Genomic DNA, 23,173 nt, shown 5'->3' on the forward strand with positions numbered 1-23,173 from the left:
ACGGTTTTATATTTATCTGGTGATCTAACTCTAATAATTATTAAAAAAATCAACATCTCACACCATAGATTGAATATATTCTTCCACATCACAACTTTGATATACCTATATATTTCGTTTGGAGTTTATTACAAAACCTAATTCGTATACATTAATTTATTTAAATAATTGCATGTTTTTTAATAAAAATTAGTACTCATTACTTTTTAACCACTATAATTACCACTGTTATTTTGGCCCATAAACAACTCAGTCGGTCGAGCACAAGATTCGTAATCTTGGAGGTCGTAGGTTCGAGCACCACGTTGGGCAGCACTTTGTGGAATCGCTTAAGAGGACTCCACACCCGCATGTGTTGTCTCCGTCTTACAAACGAGTAACATACCAAATTTAAGCTCAGCAGTTCAAGTTTTATGCCGTCAGCTTAAACATTAGAGTGAATCGTCCTATTATGAAACTTGATGTTAAGAACTTTATCTGTGTTTTGTTGGAAGTTTTTTTTACAAAAATTCAGTTTTTAAGTGAGTTATGAGCATTTTTAATTTACATTTTTTATACAAGCATACCTCGCTTAAAAACTGACGTATCGTAAAAAACTTTCAACAAAACACAGATAATGTTCTTACCATCAAGTTTCACAATAGGCCGATTTACTCTAATTTTTAAGCTAACGGCATAAAACTTGAACTGCTGATCGTAAATTTGGCATGTTACGCGTTTGTAAGACGGAGACAACACATGCGGGTGTGGCGTCCTCTTAATTGACACTCATTACAACCGGCTGCAACCAGTTTGTGCACATATTTACTTTTTTTTAATACGTTTACTCACATATGTTTTGCTATCTATGACCTAAAACCCTAAAACATAACTCTTTTCTCAAAGAAGTTAAGTTGGTACATGTGTTACCGCACTATTTACTGGCCAACGACAAACGCTTCAAAAATATGTATTATATATTTATATCAAGTGTGTTTTGGTTGACGAATCGTCCATCTCCAGGTTAACAACGGTTATCGTCGTGTAATAAAAAGGTTGAAAATGAATTTCATCGCAAAAACCACAAAAAACAACTATCGTCTTGCCATCATACTCTCCGAGTTAATGACTGTTTCTTTTGTATTTCTTAGCTTTTTAAAATAATGTAAGCTTCTAGGGATTTGGGGTCCGTCTTTCGATTAACGTTCGTATCTTTAATAATCTCATGAACACTATAACAGTGGCGTGCTCAGCTTTTTTAAAATTGAGGAGGGGGTATGCATTTTTTACCACGCTTGAATGTTATACAACATTAATTACTTTATCATATATTATTTGATATGACAAAAATAAGGTAAATGGGGGATATGACACACTCATCCCTCCCGTGAGCAAGCCCCTGCAACGACGCGGTTTGGTTATTTATTCATTTATTTATTTACCTCAAAACCAGCCTCTGATGTAACGTTTCATTCACACTACTACGAGAACTTCGTTAGCACGTTGCTAAATGTCACGACCACTCAGGGCAGTTTAAAAAGAAGCCGGGGCCGGAGGTAATACCTTGGGAGCCCCATTATTTTTTACCAACTATTATTTACTTTGTCACGTGACTGTTATGAATTAAATTTTTCCAATATTGTTTATCAAATTCCTATTTTTAATTGTTTCTTTGCTTAAAATTGAGAAGTCCCAAATTTTCGGACCCTCTTAAAATGTCTGGGCACTGAGGAAATCCCCTCCTTCCCCTTTCTATCGTTAGGCTTGTAACTGGTACATTATTATCATATAACATGCCGAATTTTGACCGATTTCGTTCTGTATTGTTTTAATACTTTCCGTAACAACGCGTAGAATACAGTTTTAACTCGCACCGCCACATGATGGCCACAGTTTTCTGGGACAATAAAGGCATACCATCGACAAAGTTTATGGAACCTGAAACCAAAATACTTGTAGTTGTTTACTGTGCAACTTTACCTAAGTCGAGAAGAGCAATCTAAAACCAGCGACAAAGATTGCTTACCAATTTTTATGAAATATACGGGCTAAGCAGTATTTACAAATATTATGGTAACTGCTTAAAAAAACATATGAGGTTATATATGAGGAAATATAATAGAATATTATAACGAATATACGTCTTTGTTTTTACTGGAGTGTAAAAAATAATTAAAAATTAAATTTAGGGCTCGTTTAATTGACACGAGACATCAAGCATCTTATGGGTTCATTACTCATATAATTAATTTAACTGAATGGTATAGCATAAGAAAAGTTCAACACAAATAATTTTGGTCAGAAACTTTTTTATTAATAGTTAAAAACAAATATAAAATAGTGCACATGTCCGTGTTACAGCCGTTGCTTATCCACTTAAGACCAATATATATATTTTAATGCTTCTGCCAACTCTAGGACAGCAGCAGGACTCTCCATTCTTCGTAGCAGAAGCGATGTCTTATTACAGTTGTAATCAAATCATAATAATTATTTAGTCTCAGCAAAATCGCTTCATTGGCCTGACGTATATTAACAAATTACTATGCTAAAATGTAATTATTATTATTTTATTTCATATCGATGATCAGTACAATATTTTTAATTACAGTCAGTAGTACCCGTGAATGTATAATGACTGATTATGATTTATGATGTATTATTTTTTTTATTACGACTTTATGAATGATAACTATTCAACTAAAACTGACGAAGAACAGTATGAACATATTATGAAAATGATTATATTAAAAATAAATATACAATTTAGTGCAAAGTTAATATCTTTGTAAAGTTAACATTCATTAGAGAAAAAAACCTCGGTTCCACCATTAATAAATTTAATTTTATCAATTTCATCTAAGAAATGTTTTTCAAACTGACCTACCAATGAATAAGTTACATCGAAGTTATTAGTTAGCAAATTCATGTAATATTCGCTATTCTGATTCTTTTGTAAGGATTCGAGTTTAAAAACTGTATTGTTTTTCCATTTTTCTACACTCTCATTTTTTCTTGCTAGAGCCAATACTGCAGTGATTGCGTTTTCTATAGATAATAATACTTTAGATTTTTGAATTTTTTTTTGATTTGTAGCTAATGATTCTTGAGGGTTTGCAGTGTTTTTCTGATCTTCCAATTCGAGAATATTTTGTTTAATGTCCTCATACGTTTTACCAGACAGCTTTTCCAACAATTCTGTTATTGTCTTTAAATCTGAATCATCTTTTTCGTTCATTTTCCCAAATTCTTTAAAACGTTCTATAAAGGTAGACATCATGTCTTTTAACAATTTGCTCGCCGTTTGAGTGTTTTCCTTTTGGTAAATATCAAGGTCATGTGTTGATAAGATGTTTAATAATTTGATATGGTTGTGTACTAGACTAAATACACCGGGAATCATATTACGCATTAATTCTACGTGATTTTTTTCTATCAGTGACTCATCTGTTTTGAATTGATTATTTTTAATTTCTTCAATGAAGTCTTCTGATAATGATCTTCTTAGTTTATTCAGTTCATAATTCACTCAGTCATTTTCTGTTAGGTTTATCAGCATCATGCCTTTCATTAACCCTATATTAACCATAATAGCGTTGTTATTATACTTGCCATCTTTATAATTTTCTAAGAAGCCTTTTAGATTCTGAACAACAGAAGTAATATCGCTTTCACCGTATTCAGCTGTATCTTTCATATTTATATCAGATTCTATTTGTTCTATCAACAATTGTATTTTACTTATAATATTTTCCTTACGTACAAAATTTTCAATCATGTGTTTGACGTCAAACATGTAATAGAACGTTTTTGCTAAATTACTTAGTTTTAGTGATCTATTGTTGCGTTGCATCTTGAATAGTTGTGTCATTGAACCATTCACTATTTGAACAATATCATTAGAAATTCCGCATTTGTTTGCGATATCTTTTAATAATTCTTCTTTATGTTCTAGCCAAGTATTAAATACAAATCTGAAAACTAGTACTGTACTTTTATAAAGGTTGAATGAATCGGTACCAGGTTTACCAGGTTTATCGGATTCACTGGCGGGTAATAAGACGTCTGACAATTGACCAATACCATTTTCACTGGTGAAAGGGTCCGATTCATTTCCATTTACTCCTGATACCACTTGTGCATTAGAACTATTATTAATCATAGATATATTACCACTTGTATTGTTCGACTGAGACTTATATTTTAAATTATTATTTAAAGTAGATGGAAAAGAGCTGCTTGATTGGGGCTGTAGTTTCGATAACTGTGATGTCTGTGTACATTGAACACTTCCGGGAGAGTACAATGTTGTTAGTCCTCCTAATGATAATGCTGTGTTAACACAAGACAAAATACTCACCAAATAAAAATGAAGAACTTGCATTTTGGTCGGTATAACCTAACTTGACTACTCCACAAATAGTTTGTAACTAATTCCTACTTCATAACATTTCATAATGCTTTGATATAAAATGGTTGAAAAAATAACAATACTACTCAACGATTTCGATTTATTTATGTTTGCACAGTTTTCCTTTACCATATTTTATTTCAATACTTTAGTCTAAAACATTTGTTATAAGCTTTCAGATGAATACTGTCAACATAATATAGGTAAGTAGATATTGCCTACAGGCATATTATACCTAAAAGTACCAACATTGAAATATTATTTAGAATTTTGTTATATTACGTGATAACATACAATTTTATTTTACAGAAAAACGTATACATTTTATATTTTCTATGCATTATTCAAAACATTTTGGCACATTTTATGCAATTATAAACATTTTAAGTGTTCGACTTCTACGATGTACGTGATAGATATTGACTTATCAGCCCAAAACAGTCATAGTGTATGATATTATTATAATATTATAAGTTATATTGTTGCGAAAATTAGTTCAGCATAGTGTTTTAATATTGTCTACTATAGGAAAATACATGACTATTATCCATATGAATAAAATATTACGAAATATTCTGAGAAACAAAGGAAGACCACAACTGACCGTCTCGGCTAAGAATAGTTTTTTTCATATCTATACACAATGATCTATCATTGAATTAAATTTAATCACAACCATAGCAGTGCCTCCTCAATGACGACCAATACACACAAAACCTACTATACTTTATTTTCAAAAATGCACTTTTAGTTTAGCATGTCTTTTAACTTATACTCGTGGATGCATGAATGGTTTTATAAATTACTAGCTGAATCACCCGGCGTTGCCCGGAAAAACTCCTTTTGGGTGTAATTCACTCTGCATAGGTATGGAAGCAAAATCATATTATATTTTAATTTTTGGCCATCCCGTGTGTCGTTGGCCTGAGTTTCGCTTATGGTAATGCGAACAGTATATTATCAGGTAGGCAATCTACCTGCTGTAGATTGCGGACACATTAAGGGGGGAGATAAAATATAGGTAGCCTATATTAGTACAGCTTTGTAGTTGAAAAAAATGTGTATAAGTGTACCTAAAATAGTATTTAAGTCATAGTTTATCATCCCGGATTTTTAGGAGTATTTCATATTTATACATCAATATACTCTGAATGGTTATTTTATTTGTTTTTATGGACAATCCGGCGTAATTTTACCTAGCTTTGTGAAATAATTTTGCATATCATATAACTTGCAATCAAAAGGTAACCATTAATGAACAAAAAAAGTTTCGATTTCCACCGTGAATCTTAAGATTCCTGTTTTGCCACCTCTTTAAAAAGCGAATATCACAAATTCCTTTCTTATTGTGTATCTAGATCAATAGAATTTGTATGTGTATTGGTTTATGTTATCGGTGTGCATTTTATCGTTCATTATGATAAAATAGGAGTATTGGTGTACGCTCGATGCATGAGATTATTTTTATCGATAAACTTCTCGGAACAATTATTCTTATCTACACGACAACCGGACGACGATGAACAAAAAAGATAGGTTGCAGGTAGCTGGAGACTCGCGGGCCGCCGTGTCGCACAATATACGTATTGGCGGTGAATAATTATAATCGTTTGTTACTCCACTAAAAAGCAACATCTTTGAAAATCCCTACTTATTGCACGGTGAAAATACGAGAAGAACCTATATTCTAAATTTCAAGTCGGTACGTTGCGTAGTTTTTGAGATACAGCGATCAGTCAGTCAGTGGTATTTGGATTATATATATATATATATATAGATTTACAACACTGTCCAAGACCTATCTTAATCACTTTGCATCAGTATTAGCTAGTTTTTAATGCTTTTAATGCCACACCGTCTAAAACGTTCAATCACATGCTCATTTTATACTTGAATAAGTTTCCGGCCGTTGCCTTGGGCTTCAGTCATCTCCTAATTTTATGAGTAATTAAGAGCTTCAATTCTTGTCAGAATACGTCTGAAGACCTTTAATTAAAGTATCATTCCATTTAATATCAAACAGGTTCTTGCAAATTTCTAACGATGGACTTTCAACAATTTATGTTCATAACCTAAAAGTGTCCATACTTATATTAAATCATCTCAATTAGAATTTAATTAATACTACATAATAATAATAATTTTTTTTTTTTTTTAGCTTTTATAGCCCATTGAGGGCCTTCGCTGCTTCCACAATTTCTTGCCACTTCTCTCTATTTTCACTTCCTGCTAGTTCTGTCTCTGGTGCAATCTTTGCTAGGTCTGATTTTATAGTGTCCATCCATCTATGTCTAGGGCGGCCTCTGGGTCTTCTACCATTGATTCTGCCCAACAGAACTTGCTTGCATATGCCATTCTCTCTCCATAAGTGTCCAGCCCATTCGAGTCTCTTGCTTCTAATGAATGCTTTTATATTTGGTTTTTGGAATAGCTGGTATATCTCCCCATTTGTTCTTATTCGATAATCTCCATTTTCATAGATAGGACCATAGATTCGGCGGAGTATTTTCCTTTCGAAGATTAGCAGTTTCTCTTCGTCTCCTTTTGTCACCGACCACGTTTCGCAGCCATACGCCAAGACTGGGCGTAAGTAGCTCAGGTATAAGTTGATCTTTGATTTTTTAGATAGGAGTTTAGATTTAAAAAGTTTCACTAATGCAAAAAAACCTTTATTGGCTGCTGAGATTCTTAATTTTATTTCATTATGCATATTGTTGTTCTTATTTATGTTAGTACCTAAGTATTTGAAATCGTTTACCGCTTCGAAAGTGTACTCCCCGACACTTAGATCAGCTACCATCTCATTTTTTCTGCTGACGACCATATATTTTGTTTTGTCTTGGTTAACTTTAAGGCCCATACATTTGGCAGCTTTAAGTAGATCGTCGGTTTTTGCGGTTACCTCGATGCGTGTATTACCCATTACCACAATGTCGTCCGCATAAGCAAGTATAGAGTATTCCCCTAGTAATTCCATGTCTTGATATGCTGGCATTGTCCTTACCACTTTTTCAAGGGCTAAATTAAAAAGTAGTGGCGACAAGGCATCACCTTGCCTCAGGCCTGTGTTCACGTCAAAACTTTCAGATAATTGATTTCGGAATTTGACTTTACACGCTGTGTTGGAATTACATTCCTTTATTAATCGGATTAACTTTGAAGGTATTTCAAATTCTTCTAAGGTTATCCATAATTTGTTTCTATTGATGCTGTCATAAGCTTGGCTAAAGTCAACAAAACATAAGTGCACTTCTTTTTCAAATTCATAATATTTTTCTAATGCTTGTCTAATCGTAAATATATGGTCAGTGGTAGATTTTCCTTTTATGAATCCAGTTTGATATTTTCCTATTATATCTTTGGAATATATTTCCAGTCTATGTAATATAGCAGTGGATAATATTTTGTAGCAGGTATTTAATAGTGCTATCCCTCTATAGTTTTTTGTATCCATTGTATCGCCTTTTTTATATATTGGGCAAATTATTGCCAATTTCCAATCCTGAGGGATTTGTTCTTTTTTCCAGATTTCTTTGATTAAAGTATATATTTCCGAGAACATTTTTGGGGTCGAAATTTTAAATAGTTCAGCATTTATGTTGTCTTCCCCAGGGGCCTTGTTGTTCTTTAGCATTTTTATAATTAGTTTAATCTCTTCTTCATCTGGTTCAGTGATCTCTGGCTGTACTGTATAGCGAAGCAGGTGGACCTCTTCCGGAACGTTATTGTCTTGATTTATATTTAATAGATCTTTAAAGTAAACTCGAAACTTCTTTAAAATATTCGCTTCATCTGTAATAAGGTGTCCACAATCATCTTTCAGCATAGTGAGTTGAGCATTGAAACTTTTCTTTATAGAATTACATTTTTTGAAAAACCTTCTAGGGTTTAGCCTGTGTTCCTCAATATTACTTACAAATTCTTTTTCAGCCTTTCTCTTCTCTCTTCTAATAATTTTATTAGCTCGGTTTCTAAGTGTTAAAAATTCTTCTTGGTTTTCCGGTGTTGGATTCTGTATAGCTTTACTTCTGGCTTCGCTTCTTTTATTGATTGCATCCTTGCATAAGTCATTGAACCATGAGTTTTTTGGTTTCCGAATGTTTTCTTTAAAGATTTCAGCGGCCCTGTTAACTGTTTCCTTAATATCTTTCCATTTGTTTTCTATATTCTTGCTTAAGCTAGTGGGTTCGTTTTTTAGTAGATTATTTGTTAGCAATTGGAAATTTCTTCTGGTTTCAGGGTCTCTGAATTTTTCTGTATCCAGTATTGGCTTACTTTTCATCCTTTTGTTCCATACTCTTGATAGATTTACTTTAAAACATGCTGTTACAAGATAGTGATCCGTATCCCCATCAGCTCCTCGGCAGCTTCTTACTTGTGTTATACAGTTTCTGTGTCTTCTATTAATTAATATATGGTCGATTTGGCTTTTAAACCTTCCACCTGGGGAGGTCCAGGTATGTTTATGTATTTCTTTTCGTTGGAACTGGGTGCTGCTAATTATTAGGTCTTTTGATGCAGCGAAACTAATTAATCTTATCCCGTTGCTATTGCTCTCTAGGTGTAGACTTTCCTTTCCCGCTGTTCTTTGGAAAATCTCTTCCCGGCCGACTTGGGCATTTAGATCTCCGACTATGATCGTTATACAATTCCTGGGAAGTTTGTCGAAAGTTCTTTCTAATGAGTCATAAAAGTCGTCATTTGCGTTGTTTTCAGCCGACTCCGTTGGGGCATAGCAATTGATGAACACAACATCCAGAACTTTTCCCGAGATTTGCAAATAGCATAATCTATCACTGATTGGTTCGAATTTATTAACCGAATTCACCATTGAATTTTTTACGATGAAGCCAACTCCATTTTCATGTTTTTGATTTTTTGTTCCACTATAGAAGATTGTAGAATTCCCTGATTCTAAAATGCCATTTCCTGGCCATCTTATTTCTTGTAGAGCAGTTATCTCTGTTCTGTAATTACTAGTTATCTGGATTATATTATGCAGAGCTCCAGGTTTATAGAGGGTTCGTATATTCCATGTAAATAATAATAATAATATTATAAAATATTCACATAAAATCTCAATTTCACACACGATAATTTTATTTTTCTAAAAATCATTACACTATGTAGTTGTGACCATACTAGACCATGTTATAATGACTGCAGTTTTATATTGGTATTTAAAAATTAATCATGCATTATTCTTCAAGAATTATACATTAATTTATAATATGTATCGTTTTTTTAAAAATGTTTTATATTATTAATGTACGATTTTGTACAAGTTTCTGATAAGACGTACCTTATACCTATATAATATAACATAATAGTAATAACTGATCAATATTTAAAAAAAATATAGGTATTCTGAATTTGTATATAATTACCAATCGCACATTAATGAGAAAATCCAATTCTTCATTTATTTCACTGATGAACTAGGAATAAACTTAGAAAAATATTTTACTAATTTTCAAATTAAAACTTTAAATGCTGAAATTAATTCGTGTTAAAATTTGTATTTTGTAGGGTTTTTGTGCTAGAAAATGTTTGTAAAAATGTACAATTTTGGAATCGTTTTATCTTTTATGTCAATTTTATGTTCTATGGTTTTTAATATTTTCATACCCACAGTACAAAATTGTTGTCACATACTCATACTCACTCGCATTTCATCAATACATTTAAAACTAGTAACTATCTAAGTACACAATAATTATCAACTTTTAAAGTAATAATCATGCATGGTAAATGTCCCTATGATTTCAAATCTAGTGATTTAAATTGCAACATACATTTAATATTTACTTATATTGGATATGTGTGATAAGAAATTTGAAATTCTATACATTTAGAATCTATTTGAAAAAATCATCATAGTTGATTAACTTATAACTTTTAACTCACTTAAGTCTTAACTATAATCAGTTAACGTGTTGCCATTTGTTTATCTTCGGTACTTACAAAAATATAGAAATTAATATCAACACTTAAATAATAAATCATTACTAAATTAAATTAATTCACGGTAGGTACAAATACTTTTAATATTTCCCATAAATAATGATTTTGCTTGGTATAAATGTTACTGAAACTTTTGATTTTATTAATAACCAAAATTGTTTGTATGTTATGTTATTATATATAATTTCTATCTACTTTTAAAATTATTATTATGTAATAAATTGCCATTATTTGCCAAGGAGAAATTTGATCACATGAAATTTTTTTTATGTTTGATTTGATTGAACAACAATGCAGTTATTTTCTGATCTAAAGAAAACGTTGCTTTAGTATATTCTATTTTTTAAGCCATAATATGCATTAACCAGTATCCCAGGTTTTTTGTATTTGAATGTAAAATATCATGACATCACGTAGAAGACTAGTGTAATACCCATTTCCTTGCTGTTTATTGACACATCTTATTTTCTTCAAGCTCCCGGTGATTTTGTCTCATCTGTCCACACTACACAGATATTTTTATTCTCTTGAGTTTCTTGTTCGTATTCACCACGTTTATGCTTTTGGTAAATTTTTTTTAAGTCAACAAATGATTTGATAGAATTCTGATTGTCACATGATTCGATCACTTCCCACTGTTTATTTTCTACAGATACTCAGAACTAATTATATCTTTGTAGAGTTATTGAACATCAGTTTTGGGTGATGGTGTTAATGACTATATATTTCGTTGAATAATTTATTCTTAACACTGTATAATGCCAACCGTTATTTGCTAGTCACTTGTTATTAAGGTTTTAAAGTATTATTTCGTAATTTCTAAATTACAATAAAATACGTTATAGAAGGCAACAGAGCTTCTGCTGTATAAATAATCAGTTTAACAAATGATTTCGTAGACATTTTCTGATAACATTTCCGAACTTTTGTTATTTCTTTGAAAATTTTAGTGATAGATATTTCACACACCGTGTTTGAATTACACTTAAACTTAAACTTTTCCAACAGTTTTTCTCCGAAGTTATTATATTTCAAACTCCATTGAAAAACATAGTAACTTGTTTGATTGTTGGTAACTGATTTTTTTTTTTTGTTTGACGATTTAGAAGTTTAATTACACAAGAATGATTATTACGATTCATACTGATTATTGTATTAGAATATTAATTTTTTTAACTATACATTATTAGAAGAATCATATTATCCATAATATAACTCTGTATTGTTGTTTATTAATTCTATTAATAATATTATTCCTATTATTCCTATTAATATAATTCCTATTATTTCCTATTATTCCTATTAATTCTTTCGAGTATTTTATGAACATAAATTACATACTACAATTATCGCTTTTATGCGATGGAACGATATACAGTCGATACTCTTTACTTAAGTTAAGTATGGTGTTTGGTTAAACATCTGGTTGAAATAACATTATTTTATAGTATTTGTTCACATTTTATTTTGTTCAATTAGACACTTAATTTTGATTTATTATTGTTTATTATTTTTTAGTGGACTATTTTTTATGTTTAGGGGTTTTTTTTACACAAATTGATACTCAATATTTTATTAGATTTGTTACGTATTTTTTGTTTTATTTACACACTATGTTTACCTGTAATTTTTTATCATTAAATATTTGTTATTCTAATAACTATATGTAGTATTTGAATATAGAATACAATCTATTGTTATTCAGGAACTTGATGCATGGACAAATCATTAAAGCTCTTACAACTGAAATCTTGATTTTTATCTTCTTATTATACACTATTGAACTATTCTTCAATTTGCATTATTTTACTTAGACTGCAAAAATATGTTTTAAATCAAAACAATTTTTCCAGTATACCATACATTATAATGTTCTAAAATATTTTTTTCTCTTCTAAATACTGAAAAAAACAGACAAACTTTAGAATGTGTGTCACATACTATATTATATAATAATACAATCATTTTTAACCATAAGCAAACATCTGACTGCCTTAAAAACAAATCAGTTTACATTAAATCTTATAATTTTAAATCCTAGTTTTTTTTCGTAATTACAAAAATAATTGATTACATTTATATAGAAATATATAGATAATATCCCTTAACGTGTAAGTTTCATGATACTTTATTATGTTTGTGTGTTTGGCATAACATCTATTTTGTATCTTTAATATATCATGTATCTGTGTTTTATAAAATACTCTTATTAGGGTGGTTATCTTGTCTGCTCGAGTTGGGTTTTTAAAAACAAACCAAAAAAACATTTTGGAAACACTACTGATCAATTATTTTAATTGAGTAACTATTTTTTTTTTTCGATTGTACGAATTGTTACGAAATGTAAATTTGTTTCTAGACATAAAGGTGCACCAAATACGTAGGGAGCCATGGAATTATTCTAAGATTTGATACTTGACACAGTATTTAAACATTTTTGTTCAGATATCTTTTACCTGCGATGATTTCGTTAGTATAGTTAATTTTTACAACTGAATATTTTTTGACAATTCGAATAAATTATATAAGTTATTTCAGATTTTTGTGTTTCCACTAAAATATAATATTAAAAAAATTAATTACAATTTTTTCAATGTTTCCATTAACGACTATTTAATGTGTGTCATAGTCTTATTCGTGTTTAAAATATTTCATACTATTATGCATTTTGGTCTTAATACATTTTGAAGTTAATATTCTTTATAATTGTGTTTCAGAATTTATTTTTATATAGAACACTGAGATGTAGTGATTAAAGTAGTAGTGCAGGTAAGCTGAGATAGACGTCGATTCTCGACCAACCCTTAGTCATAATATGAACCTTCTCACCCAACTTTAATTCATGCAATATAGTTTTTACTAGGTACCGCTACGGTGATAAATAATACCTTCTCGTGGAGAGAGTCTACATAAGGGGAGTAGTTGTCCAACCCTTTAAAAATGAAATGCATTCACAAAGACCCTAAGGATATCTCAATGAACAAAACCAATTATGTATTTTTATTTTTTTAATTAAATATTTGAACCTTACTATGTATTTTAATTCTATAAAGTTACTTGTGGCGTTCTGTTTTTTAAATATGATTCTGTAAGCTCATTTTATCTTCAATTCACCAAAAATTAACAGTTAAACAGCATAAATATGGTGGTTTTTAAATTATGTTTATGGATTTGACTAAAATATAATTTATGACATTTTAAATGCATATTCCTATACTTCATGTCAGTTTGTATGAAATGCGTACTATGGGGATAAAAGGGTTTCTAGGATTGTATTAATAAGTATTTGTTTTTTCTTAGATAACTTGTTATTTTAAGAATGAAAGTTGTTGAATATTTATTTTTTGTTTATTTGATTGTTATGAACAAGTGAAAAAAGACTTGTATGTTAGTTAATGATACTTGGATTTGTTAGACATAATAGGGATTACATATTTTTCAATATCATTTAATTTTAATGCGTTCAAAATATTACTAAGTTATGTAATAATTATTTATAAATCAAGGCTGATTTTAATGGTTTGTTTTTTTTGAACAAAATATTATGAGCACACCTTCATGTGTTGTTTTTGTCTTGCAACGTACAACATTGCAAATTAAATAATAATATCCATTTAACTTATTTTTGAAATCAATGTGAATTTACCCACGATATTATTTAAAGGTAAGATGGCATCACATGGAGGATTTCGATAAGATTTTAATTAAATGTATAAAAATGTACAGTTTCAAAAATGTCATAACTTGCTTCGATAAAAATATGAATACAAGAGCCATAAGAGGCTATAAGAGCCTCCCGAGATACCATAGAGAATAATCTTACCTTTAAATTGTATAACAGACCACTTCACCCTAATTTTAGAATTTACAGAGTAAAATGTATTATTGTGAACTTAAAATTTGCCGTGTTGCACATTTGTAAGAATTAAGCGACACATTCGGGCGAGGCGTCCTTTTAATGTGATGCAACAATTATTATACCTACGTATTTCCTTAAAACTACAATAATACAGTTATTTTAACTTTGAACAATACATTCTTAACCGAATCATATTTCTTTTTAAAAAATAAGAAATATTAAAAAGCGTTTCCAATTAATTCACAAAATGCATTTAGTATTCAAAAGCTGAAACAAGAAAGTTCCAACTATTTTGTCTTTGAGGGACAAATAATTATGTTAATATTCATTGTTATCAGATTAGGAAATGAACAGTTTTTATTTTCCCTGATATTAAAAGATTTCTTAGAGTATACTTAAAATGTGTTTTGTGGTTACATGATAAAAAATTAACTTTAATTAAATTAAATTTGATTACTTCAAACAAAATCATAAAATATTATATTTATTACAGCAAAATATCATAATTCTCATACGCGTTGCAACATGAAATTAGGTATAATATTGAAAACATTCAATGAAAATTCTCTATAAATATTTGTCTAAGGTTAATATTTTATCAAATAGTTCATAAAATATATGCGCACAAGCGCACACTGTTAAAGTTGGTAAATGCTGCCTCATAATATATGATTACAAAGTAATATGAATTTCATTCTGTATCTTTTCACGGCTATTGAACACTCTGTGTATTATTAAATTTGTGTTTATAGTTTATACATTACGTGACACTATCATTTCAAGGCTCAGAGAGAACGTGAAAAGTGAAATCATCGCAATTACTAAGTCAAATGAATAGTGCGGTGTGCACACAACGTTAAATGTAAAGCGATAAAGTTTTCGTGTGCAATGGTTGTACTTATTCGAGTAGTGCTCAAAGTTTTGTACCTTGTTTTCAGTTTTCTGTATGAATAAATTATTCACATCTCTCAAAAATATCTGTTTTCATAAATAACCTGTCTGGAATTTCATGTCAGGAGCATACAATCGGAGTCGGTTCTCTCCCTCTCACTCTCTCTCTTTCTACGTATCTCTTATCGAAGTCGAGTTGGCGCTTTTGGTTTTAATTATTAACAACATCAAAACATTTATTATACATTTTTCCGCTTTCGAATTGTGAAATCGAGAGCAATACCTACGACCGGCACGTGGTGCGCTGCGATCGATGAAAGCCAAAAAAGGAAAAACGATTGTGATTTTTCTGAACGCCCGTGGTACGCTTTAGTATTATTGTCATCGGACGTGAAACTATTAATCTTGGTCTAGTCACCTCCACTACGCCACCATTCGGTAGTAAGTAGGTATTTTATTTGTTGGGTCGGTAATTCACAGGAACCGGGGAAAATAATATCGTATTCAGAGTGTACCACTACGTGGCAGATAAATCTGCGACCAACTGCGCAAGGTGGTTATTGTTTTCTGTTTTTTTTTTTAATTATAGATTTATATTTTTATTGTTTAAAAAAAGGCAAAAGTATAGATAAAATAAAACTAAGTTCAATTTCTACTGCATGTATGCATTTTCTAGTTGATAAGGTAGACGGACCTATTGAAGGGCCTGCCAGATTTGACACCACTCAACTTTTTGAACGCGTAAAAGCAATATTTTATAAAACACCAAACCAAGACAAGAATCTGGACAGCATTTTAAAATAAAAAAATAATTAAGTGCTATTGCAAAAAAAACGCAATAATAAAATGTATTCAAAATATTTTCTTCTGTGCGCCTATATTGTCTAAACATTACGCCGTCTAACAATATTATGCTAAATAAATTGAAAATATAAACAATGTCAAGACAAGCATTCCATACAAGGCACATAATATAAACAATATGCACAGTTATTTAATTTTGTATTATTAAATATATTAAGCTGTAATATGAAGTATTGCTTTGTACGTATATGTATAAAAATAACAACAAATAATTTCCTAGTATGCATGGTAATTTTAATCTATAAATTGTTTCGAACTATAAAATATGTTATTGTTATTTTACAACTATGGGTTTTTTAGAGACAAAACCTTTACACACATACAAATACATGTTCCAATCCAACCGCCCCTCCCCTAAAAACAGCTAATGGCAATAATTTCCGGTCTTTAGATCATTAAAAAGTCCCTTTGTAACAGAATAACTTATTTAAATACCATCATACCAAAAATTGTAAACAAATAAGATTTAATTTTTCGTCGAAGCCGAGTACAATAAAATATAATACATAATAAACTTGTATACAAAATATGTATAATATATATATGACCTATATAATATAATAATTATATTATATAGGTCATATAGATATTATCGAGATGCCAAGATTGAGACTTTATTATTGTCCTACCCTAATCACATGTTAATATTATTTACCAAATTATTTATCAACTTCATTGAAATATTACGTATGTACTAATGTCCCACAATTATTTACAAGTATCATAAAATAATACTTATTCGTTAGTGTTTATTTCACTATTATTTATTTTTGGTATGAATATAATAATATATTTTCTATAAACCTCTCAAGAAAATATATCTGGCACCCCCGATGAGACTTTATTAGAGTTATTTTTTAGAACCAGCTTATTTTTGCCCTTACTAAACCAATGTTTTCAATTTTCCAGTGATAATTTATTACCAAAAAGAACAATAATGTTTTTAGAAACTCCTCGAAAATAATGACAAAGCCCATCACATGAACAATAAATATAATCAAACTTTTTCTTAAAATTTGTATTATGTTGTCCCGATGTTAAATTCACTCACTTTGTTACTTAAATCCATTAATTAGTTATAATTATAAGAAAACTGTAAACTTTGGTGTATAATTGATGAAATCTAGAATATTATTATTATGTTATTATTGTTCAATTATTTTGGTACAGATAATTAATTTAATTCATTATAATATATTTCAAGTCAAATGGTAATATTATTCTAAGCAACCAAAAAACGTATGGCATTAGATGAATAAGTGTAGGTTGGCATCTATACTGTTACAATGCAATAAAAAAATATGATACTTTAAATTTACATTATATACATTTGAATAATTAAAAAAACAATTAAAGCTTGTTATTAATTTTAGATGAGTTTTATTTATATAAAACTCATCGGTGGTAGAGTTTAAATATAGAATTATAATATTAATAATTTACATAAAATATTTTGAAATTTGAAAAAAACAAATGAGTTGCTCATAATATTATAGTATGTCAAAGGAAACAAATACGTTAAAACACTAATCAAACTAATGTTTCGTCAACATTTGTGGTTTATGATTATGATATTATATTTTAGGTACACAATATATTTTCGTAATATTATATTATATCTTGAATATATTTTATATTATGAATGCGAATGTTCTACTTAATAATATTATGAATGCACGTTTAATGTCATAAAATGAAAAATTGAAAACACCATCAACATTATTAAAAATAGCTCAACCTATAATATTGTACTCCAATACTCAATGCTCAAACTAAACGGTATTTCCTTTGAATTACTTCATATTGAAACCATGGGTTGCGTGAGAATAATACTACTATTTTCAGTCTCACATATTTATTCACTAAACTAGTTAAATTAATTTAAATTTAAGTGTGATACAATTTCACCAAACAAGAACTTACTAACTTTGGAGTCATTAAAATGATAAGTACCCAGGTACTTGTTGAATTGAAATCTATGGAAATTTCTCAATAAATATTTTATACATTTTAAATCATTTATAAACATTATTTTATTTGTTATTTATTGAATCGAACTTTTTAATTTGTAGTGTAATATGTTATTTAATTTCTATGTTATAGGATTATATAAAAAAAATTGTAATTATTCAACATAATAGAATACAGTTTCTTTTTGTAAATATATATAGAAAATGTGTTTTTATTTACATTTAGACATTACAGTTCTACATTTATAGATATATCGTTTGTATGAAACATTAAAATAAAAAATCTAAGAGGCACTATCCAATTATTTGTGCATTAGTTATCTCAGACTCGACAGGAAATAGGAGTCTGCGTACGCCTATAATGCATGTGTGTAATACTATGTATATAATAATATATATTATAAATTATAATGCATAATAATTTATCACTAAAGCAGTTCAAACGGATAGCAAATGCAAAAGTAACAATCTAGGGTTTTTTGTTTGAACTGCGTTTGCCATCTTTAACATTGAGAGCTTAAGTGAATAGTAAACACGTGGGGGTATTTTTTATTATTATTTAAATATCAAACGCAAAACACGACAGCACATGGCCCTTCGTCTGTTATCTGAATCGATTTGGTGTAAACAACTTGAATTACAGTTGTAGTTAATTCATTACTGACAAACTGCAAAACAAAGGTGAGACGGGAATATAAATCGGAAAGGAGCGACAAGCCATTAGGGAAATGTCAGTCAAGCATAGAAATAGTGTATAGTAGTGCGCTAGAGGTCGTTAATTCTGAATTAAGTTTTTCGAGAGAACCTAAAGAAGGGTTTTGAACGGAAGCCAAAATATCGGGCACTGACGTGGGTCAAGTGTACCGACAGAAATTCTGGATAATCTCGTCCGTTTTGACATCCAACAATCCGGTTTAAACCGACTTATCAACCGTCTAACCCCGTGTTTACTCACTCATACACGATGTGCAGATTAGATTCACGTTGAGGATTTCAAAGATAAACCATAAAATATATTAGACCGAATTAGTGTAATAAAGTGTACAACAATTATTCATCTTAACGTCGGTGACTAATGTCCATGACTTGAGTTGGTTGTTATAATTGTAATGAAAATATTCAGATTCGCATTGTTTCAACTAAATGGGATATTAAAAAGTAAGTTATAACAAATTACATGGATCATGTTTTAACTCGCATTTTATAATACAGTTATAACTTTCCTGGGGATGCTGTATGCCTGTATGTAATACAGTTTCAAACAGTCTGTATGGACGTAAGGAAATATGTTGGTACATTGTACTTTGCATATTTTAACACGACTAAACATCACGACAATAATATATTACGTGTTCTTGAACTATAATTAGAGTATTGCATATAAAACCATGCAAACTGACAATTATTCGCATTTGTATCTGAAGAAAATTCGTATTTTAACGCAATAATATCATTATATTTTACAATTTTTAACTAGGTATTAAAGGTATATTATACCATATTTAATATTAATATTTCAGCTATATATCTACTCTCAACCAAAATTCTTAATGATGTAGAACCAAAAAATTATTTAATTTTTTACCATAATAAATATATTCTGTATAATTATATAATATTTATAACATTTTACTTGCAAATCCCATCATTATTAAGAAGTCCATAACGTTTTTACTGTACAAATATCGATAGCTACTCGGAGTGTATAGTTTTTTAATAAACCATGCACAAATTTGATAAATAAATTAATGATTAAAATAAACTTTAACTTTGCGCACGTCGAGTATACATATTATTATAAATCATATTCGGTGTTTTATAACCTTTTGATAATTGTGAGCCCTAAATATCATGGAAACTTGAAATGAATACATTGTATATTGAACTTTTATCGATGGCCATTTATTAATCGTAAATACGAGTACAATGAGTACATACACCATATATTATCTTGTTGGTGTATTTTAATAAAAGTGTCTGTCCTGCAGTATTATATTAATATAATTGTATATTACAATAAGTTCGCCTTTTTACGGCTAAACAATTATCTAAGGATCACTGTGTGGCGTTTATTTAGAAGAAAATAAAAAATAAATATTTATGCATTCTTACTAAACCACGAGAATTGAAGAAAAAAAACCAGACTATTTATCTAATTGTCGACGGTTTAACACCAACGTAGAAAATTTAGGAAATGCATTTAATTATACCGACGACGGGGAAGAGAGTCTTACATGTTCCTCTCCGTTTCCTCTCCCCTTTTGAAACCACTTTTGATTATAATTTGCATAGTTCTCTCAATATTCAAAACATTCCAGACATCACGACACACTGTTACACAAGTACACAACGTACGTCTGTTTTGGTCAAAATCTAACTTGGACGTTCGTTATGAACTAGGAAAATCCAAACGAATTATTTAACAATAATTATTATTTTATAAATATTTCTATGATTCGTTGTCAACAACTTAACTTATTAGGTCATTGGTATGTAATATTTATTGTATAGAATTGTTTCGAGTATTAAACAAATACTTAGGCACTCATCATTACGTATTACCTAATTATTCTTGCATTGTAACAAATATAAAAAATACAATACAGATTAACATGTATTCACAACAAAAATATTATTTTGTATTTCTAAAATATCTTGGTTTTAAAAATATTTCCCGGTGCCCGGTGACTTTACTTATAATAACTGTTTCTTTTTTATTCACTAGGTACGATGATTTGAATTTATCGATTTTCATGAAACTATGCGTTATGGCTTCTATTTGACAAAGGAACAATTGTCTTCAGACAATTTTACTCTGTTTAAATTACAATTTCCAATTTGATTTCATCATCGACATAAAATAATAAAAACAAATAAAATATACCGTCTCTCTTTTCACCGGTATTACGCGTAGATACTAGCTATATAGTAACATGATAAATCATCCCTTTTGTTTAATATGTTGTCTGGCCGAGGGTGAATTTTTGCCTTTGAAGAACAAAAAAACGTTATTAAACTCTTACGATTATAAAATACCAAACTCGTGTAATGTATAACGATTTACGGGCACGAGACCGTTGACAGGTATGCACTATGCAGTAGATAAACACGTAATATATTTTTTAGACCCATATAAAACCATATTATATTATTATATCAGATTGAAATTTAATTTGATGTTATTTTTTTTTTTATTCAACCCACTAAAGCGCGTTAATTGCGTAACATAATGATTTCTAAGATAAAATAGTTTTTTTTTACTATTTAAAAAATATATGTTTGGTATTACAAATGTCAAATACTATAAATTGACAATAAACCATGTCAAATTGTGTATTTCAATGTCTGATAATTTAATAGTAGCTTTATACATAAATAATGGTTGTGCTTACCATAGAATTCCGTCGAAAGAGTGAACAAATATTTATAGACATTTTTTGACATTTGTAACTTAGATTTATTTTTATGAATTCATCCGATTTCTCTACGTGAAACATTTATACATATTGTATATGTAACGAAAGTGTAAACATAATAAAAATAAATTACTGCTAGTCTGTCCATTGATGTATGGGTGTTATCCTACTCGCCATTTGTAGTTGTACATTATATTTAATATTTAACGAATTTCATTTAAAAGATCAACCGGAAAAATCGAAAATGTAACGCAATGCATAATATGTATGCCGACTCGAAACAATGCGAAAAATGTAAAACGCGTTGTGAAACGAAAATACAGAGTGAACTATCACTTTACTCTTTGTGTACGCTTGAAATAATTCTATTTTATACTTACTGTTGGTCAAATGATATTTTTTTCGAAAAAGTTTCGATTCAACCCCAAATTATTTCGTTTCAATGATGTATAAAAACACATGACGTATACTATATAAATATAAGTTCTTCTCAATCAAATATCATTACCTCGGACGTTGCTTTCTATCGCGCACGGATGTATGTAATAAATATTTTATAAAATATATATGGCTTTCGAGAGTATGTGTGTGTGTGTGTGTGTACGTTAGAAAGTTACGAATTGCATGAGAACAAACAACACTGGAGGTTAATTTTAAGACAAGAGTTTTGGACAGTTATTGAAAAAATAAAGAAAACTTAGATATAACTTAGATATAACTTATAATAAACGTGTGATATAGTTTTTGTTGCTCACTTGGTAATTGAATTTTAGACGTTTATTATGTATTCGGAGCATGTAGTTTCTCTAATAAAACTTGTGGTAGAAATAATTGAACGGAACAGACTATATTCTTTGTTATTTTTTTCTCCAAAAATAACATATTTTCCTTATGATCAAAATTTACTAAAAATCAATTTTATGAAATTTATGTATTGCGTATCTATACGATTTACAATATTATTATGTTGTTATATGCCGCAGGTAATGTTCTAGAAATCATAATAATGTAATATTACGTAATTTGATTTTTATTATTAGCAATAAATTTAGTAGTTTAGTATCACTACTGAGTGCTCTTCCAATAATTTCCTTCATTTTATCATATGATTTAAATTTGTTATTGTACTTAAATCTGTGTAAAATATAGTAATCATTCAATTTTAAATAAACAAAATAAAATGTCTAAGTAATTTAAAATTTGTCTGTCGATTAAAAATAGGCAGGTACAGTTAATTTAATTTAAAACTCTAAAATATTCTTCAAACGAATGCGTTTGAAAAGTATTAATTAATAAATAATATCAAATGGAGTATTTTAAAAGATTTTTTTGTTAATTCATTTCACTTACTTATGAAAGAGTATTTTTATCTTTATTTTCAATGTCGTAATCGTATTTTAATAAATTTAAATATGTTGTATAAATATCAATTATAAGTATATACAACTGCATAATGATAGTTTATAAATAATACTGAAATATTCACATAATAATAATATATTTCTTACTATTTGAATAATATAATCAACATTTAAAAAAATATTGAATGATCCATTGTTAGGTAGGTACGAAATAATGTTATATTTTAATATATTATTATGCATATAATTATGATATGCCAGAAACTAATATCTGAAATAAATAGACCAACAAGCTTCATGTGGGTTCCTTCCCACACCGGGACACCCGGAAATGAGAAAGCTGACTCTATAGCCTATGAAGCCACCACATATCCTTCTTCTACAAAGATAAACACACTAACCTCATTCGAAAATGTCAACATTATACATCATAAATTAATGGAAAAAAATTCTGGTCT

General features: G+C 29.3%; 2 protein-coding genes across 8 annotated transcripts in view; both read right to left on the minus strand.

Moving 5' to 3' along the window:
• Positions 1–23,173, minus strand: part of LOC111027871 (voltage-dependent T-type calcium channel subunit alpha-1G) — a 262,059-nt gene that overhangs the window by 217,456 nt on the left and 21,430 nt on the right. The gene's annotated exons all lie outside the window — the stretch shown is intronic.
• LOC111027874 lies at positions 3,486–4,383 on the minus strand. Its single transcript, XM_022306354.1, has one exon. The coding sequence runs from the start codon at positions 4,361–4,363 to the stop codon at positions 3,509–3,511; it is 855 nt and encodes a 284-aa protein (XP_022162046.1). The 5' UTR covers positions 4,364–4,383; the 3' UTR covers positions 3,486–3,508.

This window comes from Myzus persicae, unplaced genomic scaffold, assembly GCF_001856785.1.
Source record: "Myzus persicae strain clone G006 unplaced genomic scaffold, MPER_G0061.0, whole genome shotgun sequence".
In the NCBI taxonomy this organism is placed as follows: Eukaryota; Metazoa; Arthropoda; class Insecta; order Hemiptera; family Aphididae; genus Myzus; species Myzus persicae.

Excerpts from the sequence above, each read along its gene's own strand:
- LOC111027874 (XM_022306354.1), bottom strand. The coding sequence starts at position 4,363 with ATGCAAGTTCTTCATTTTTATTTGGTGAGTATTTTGTCTTGTGTTAAC.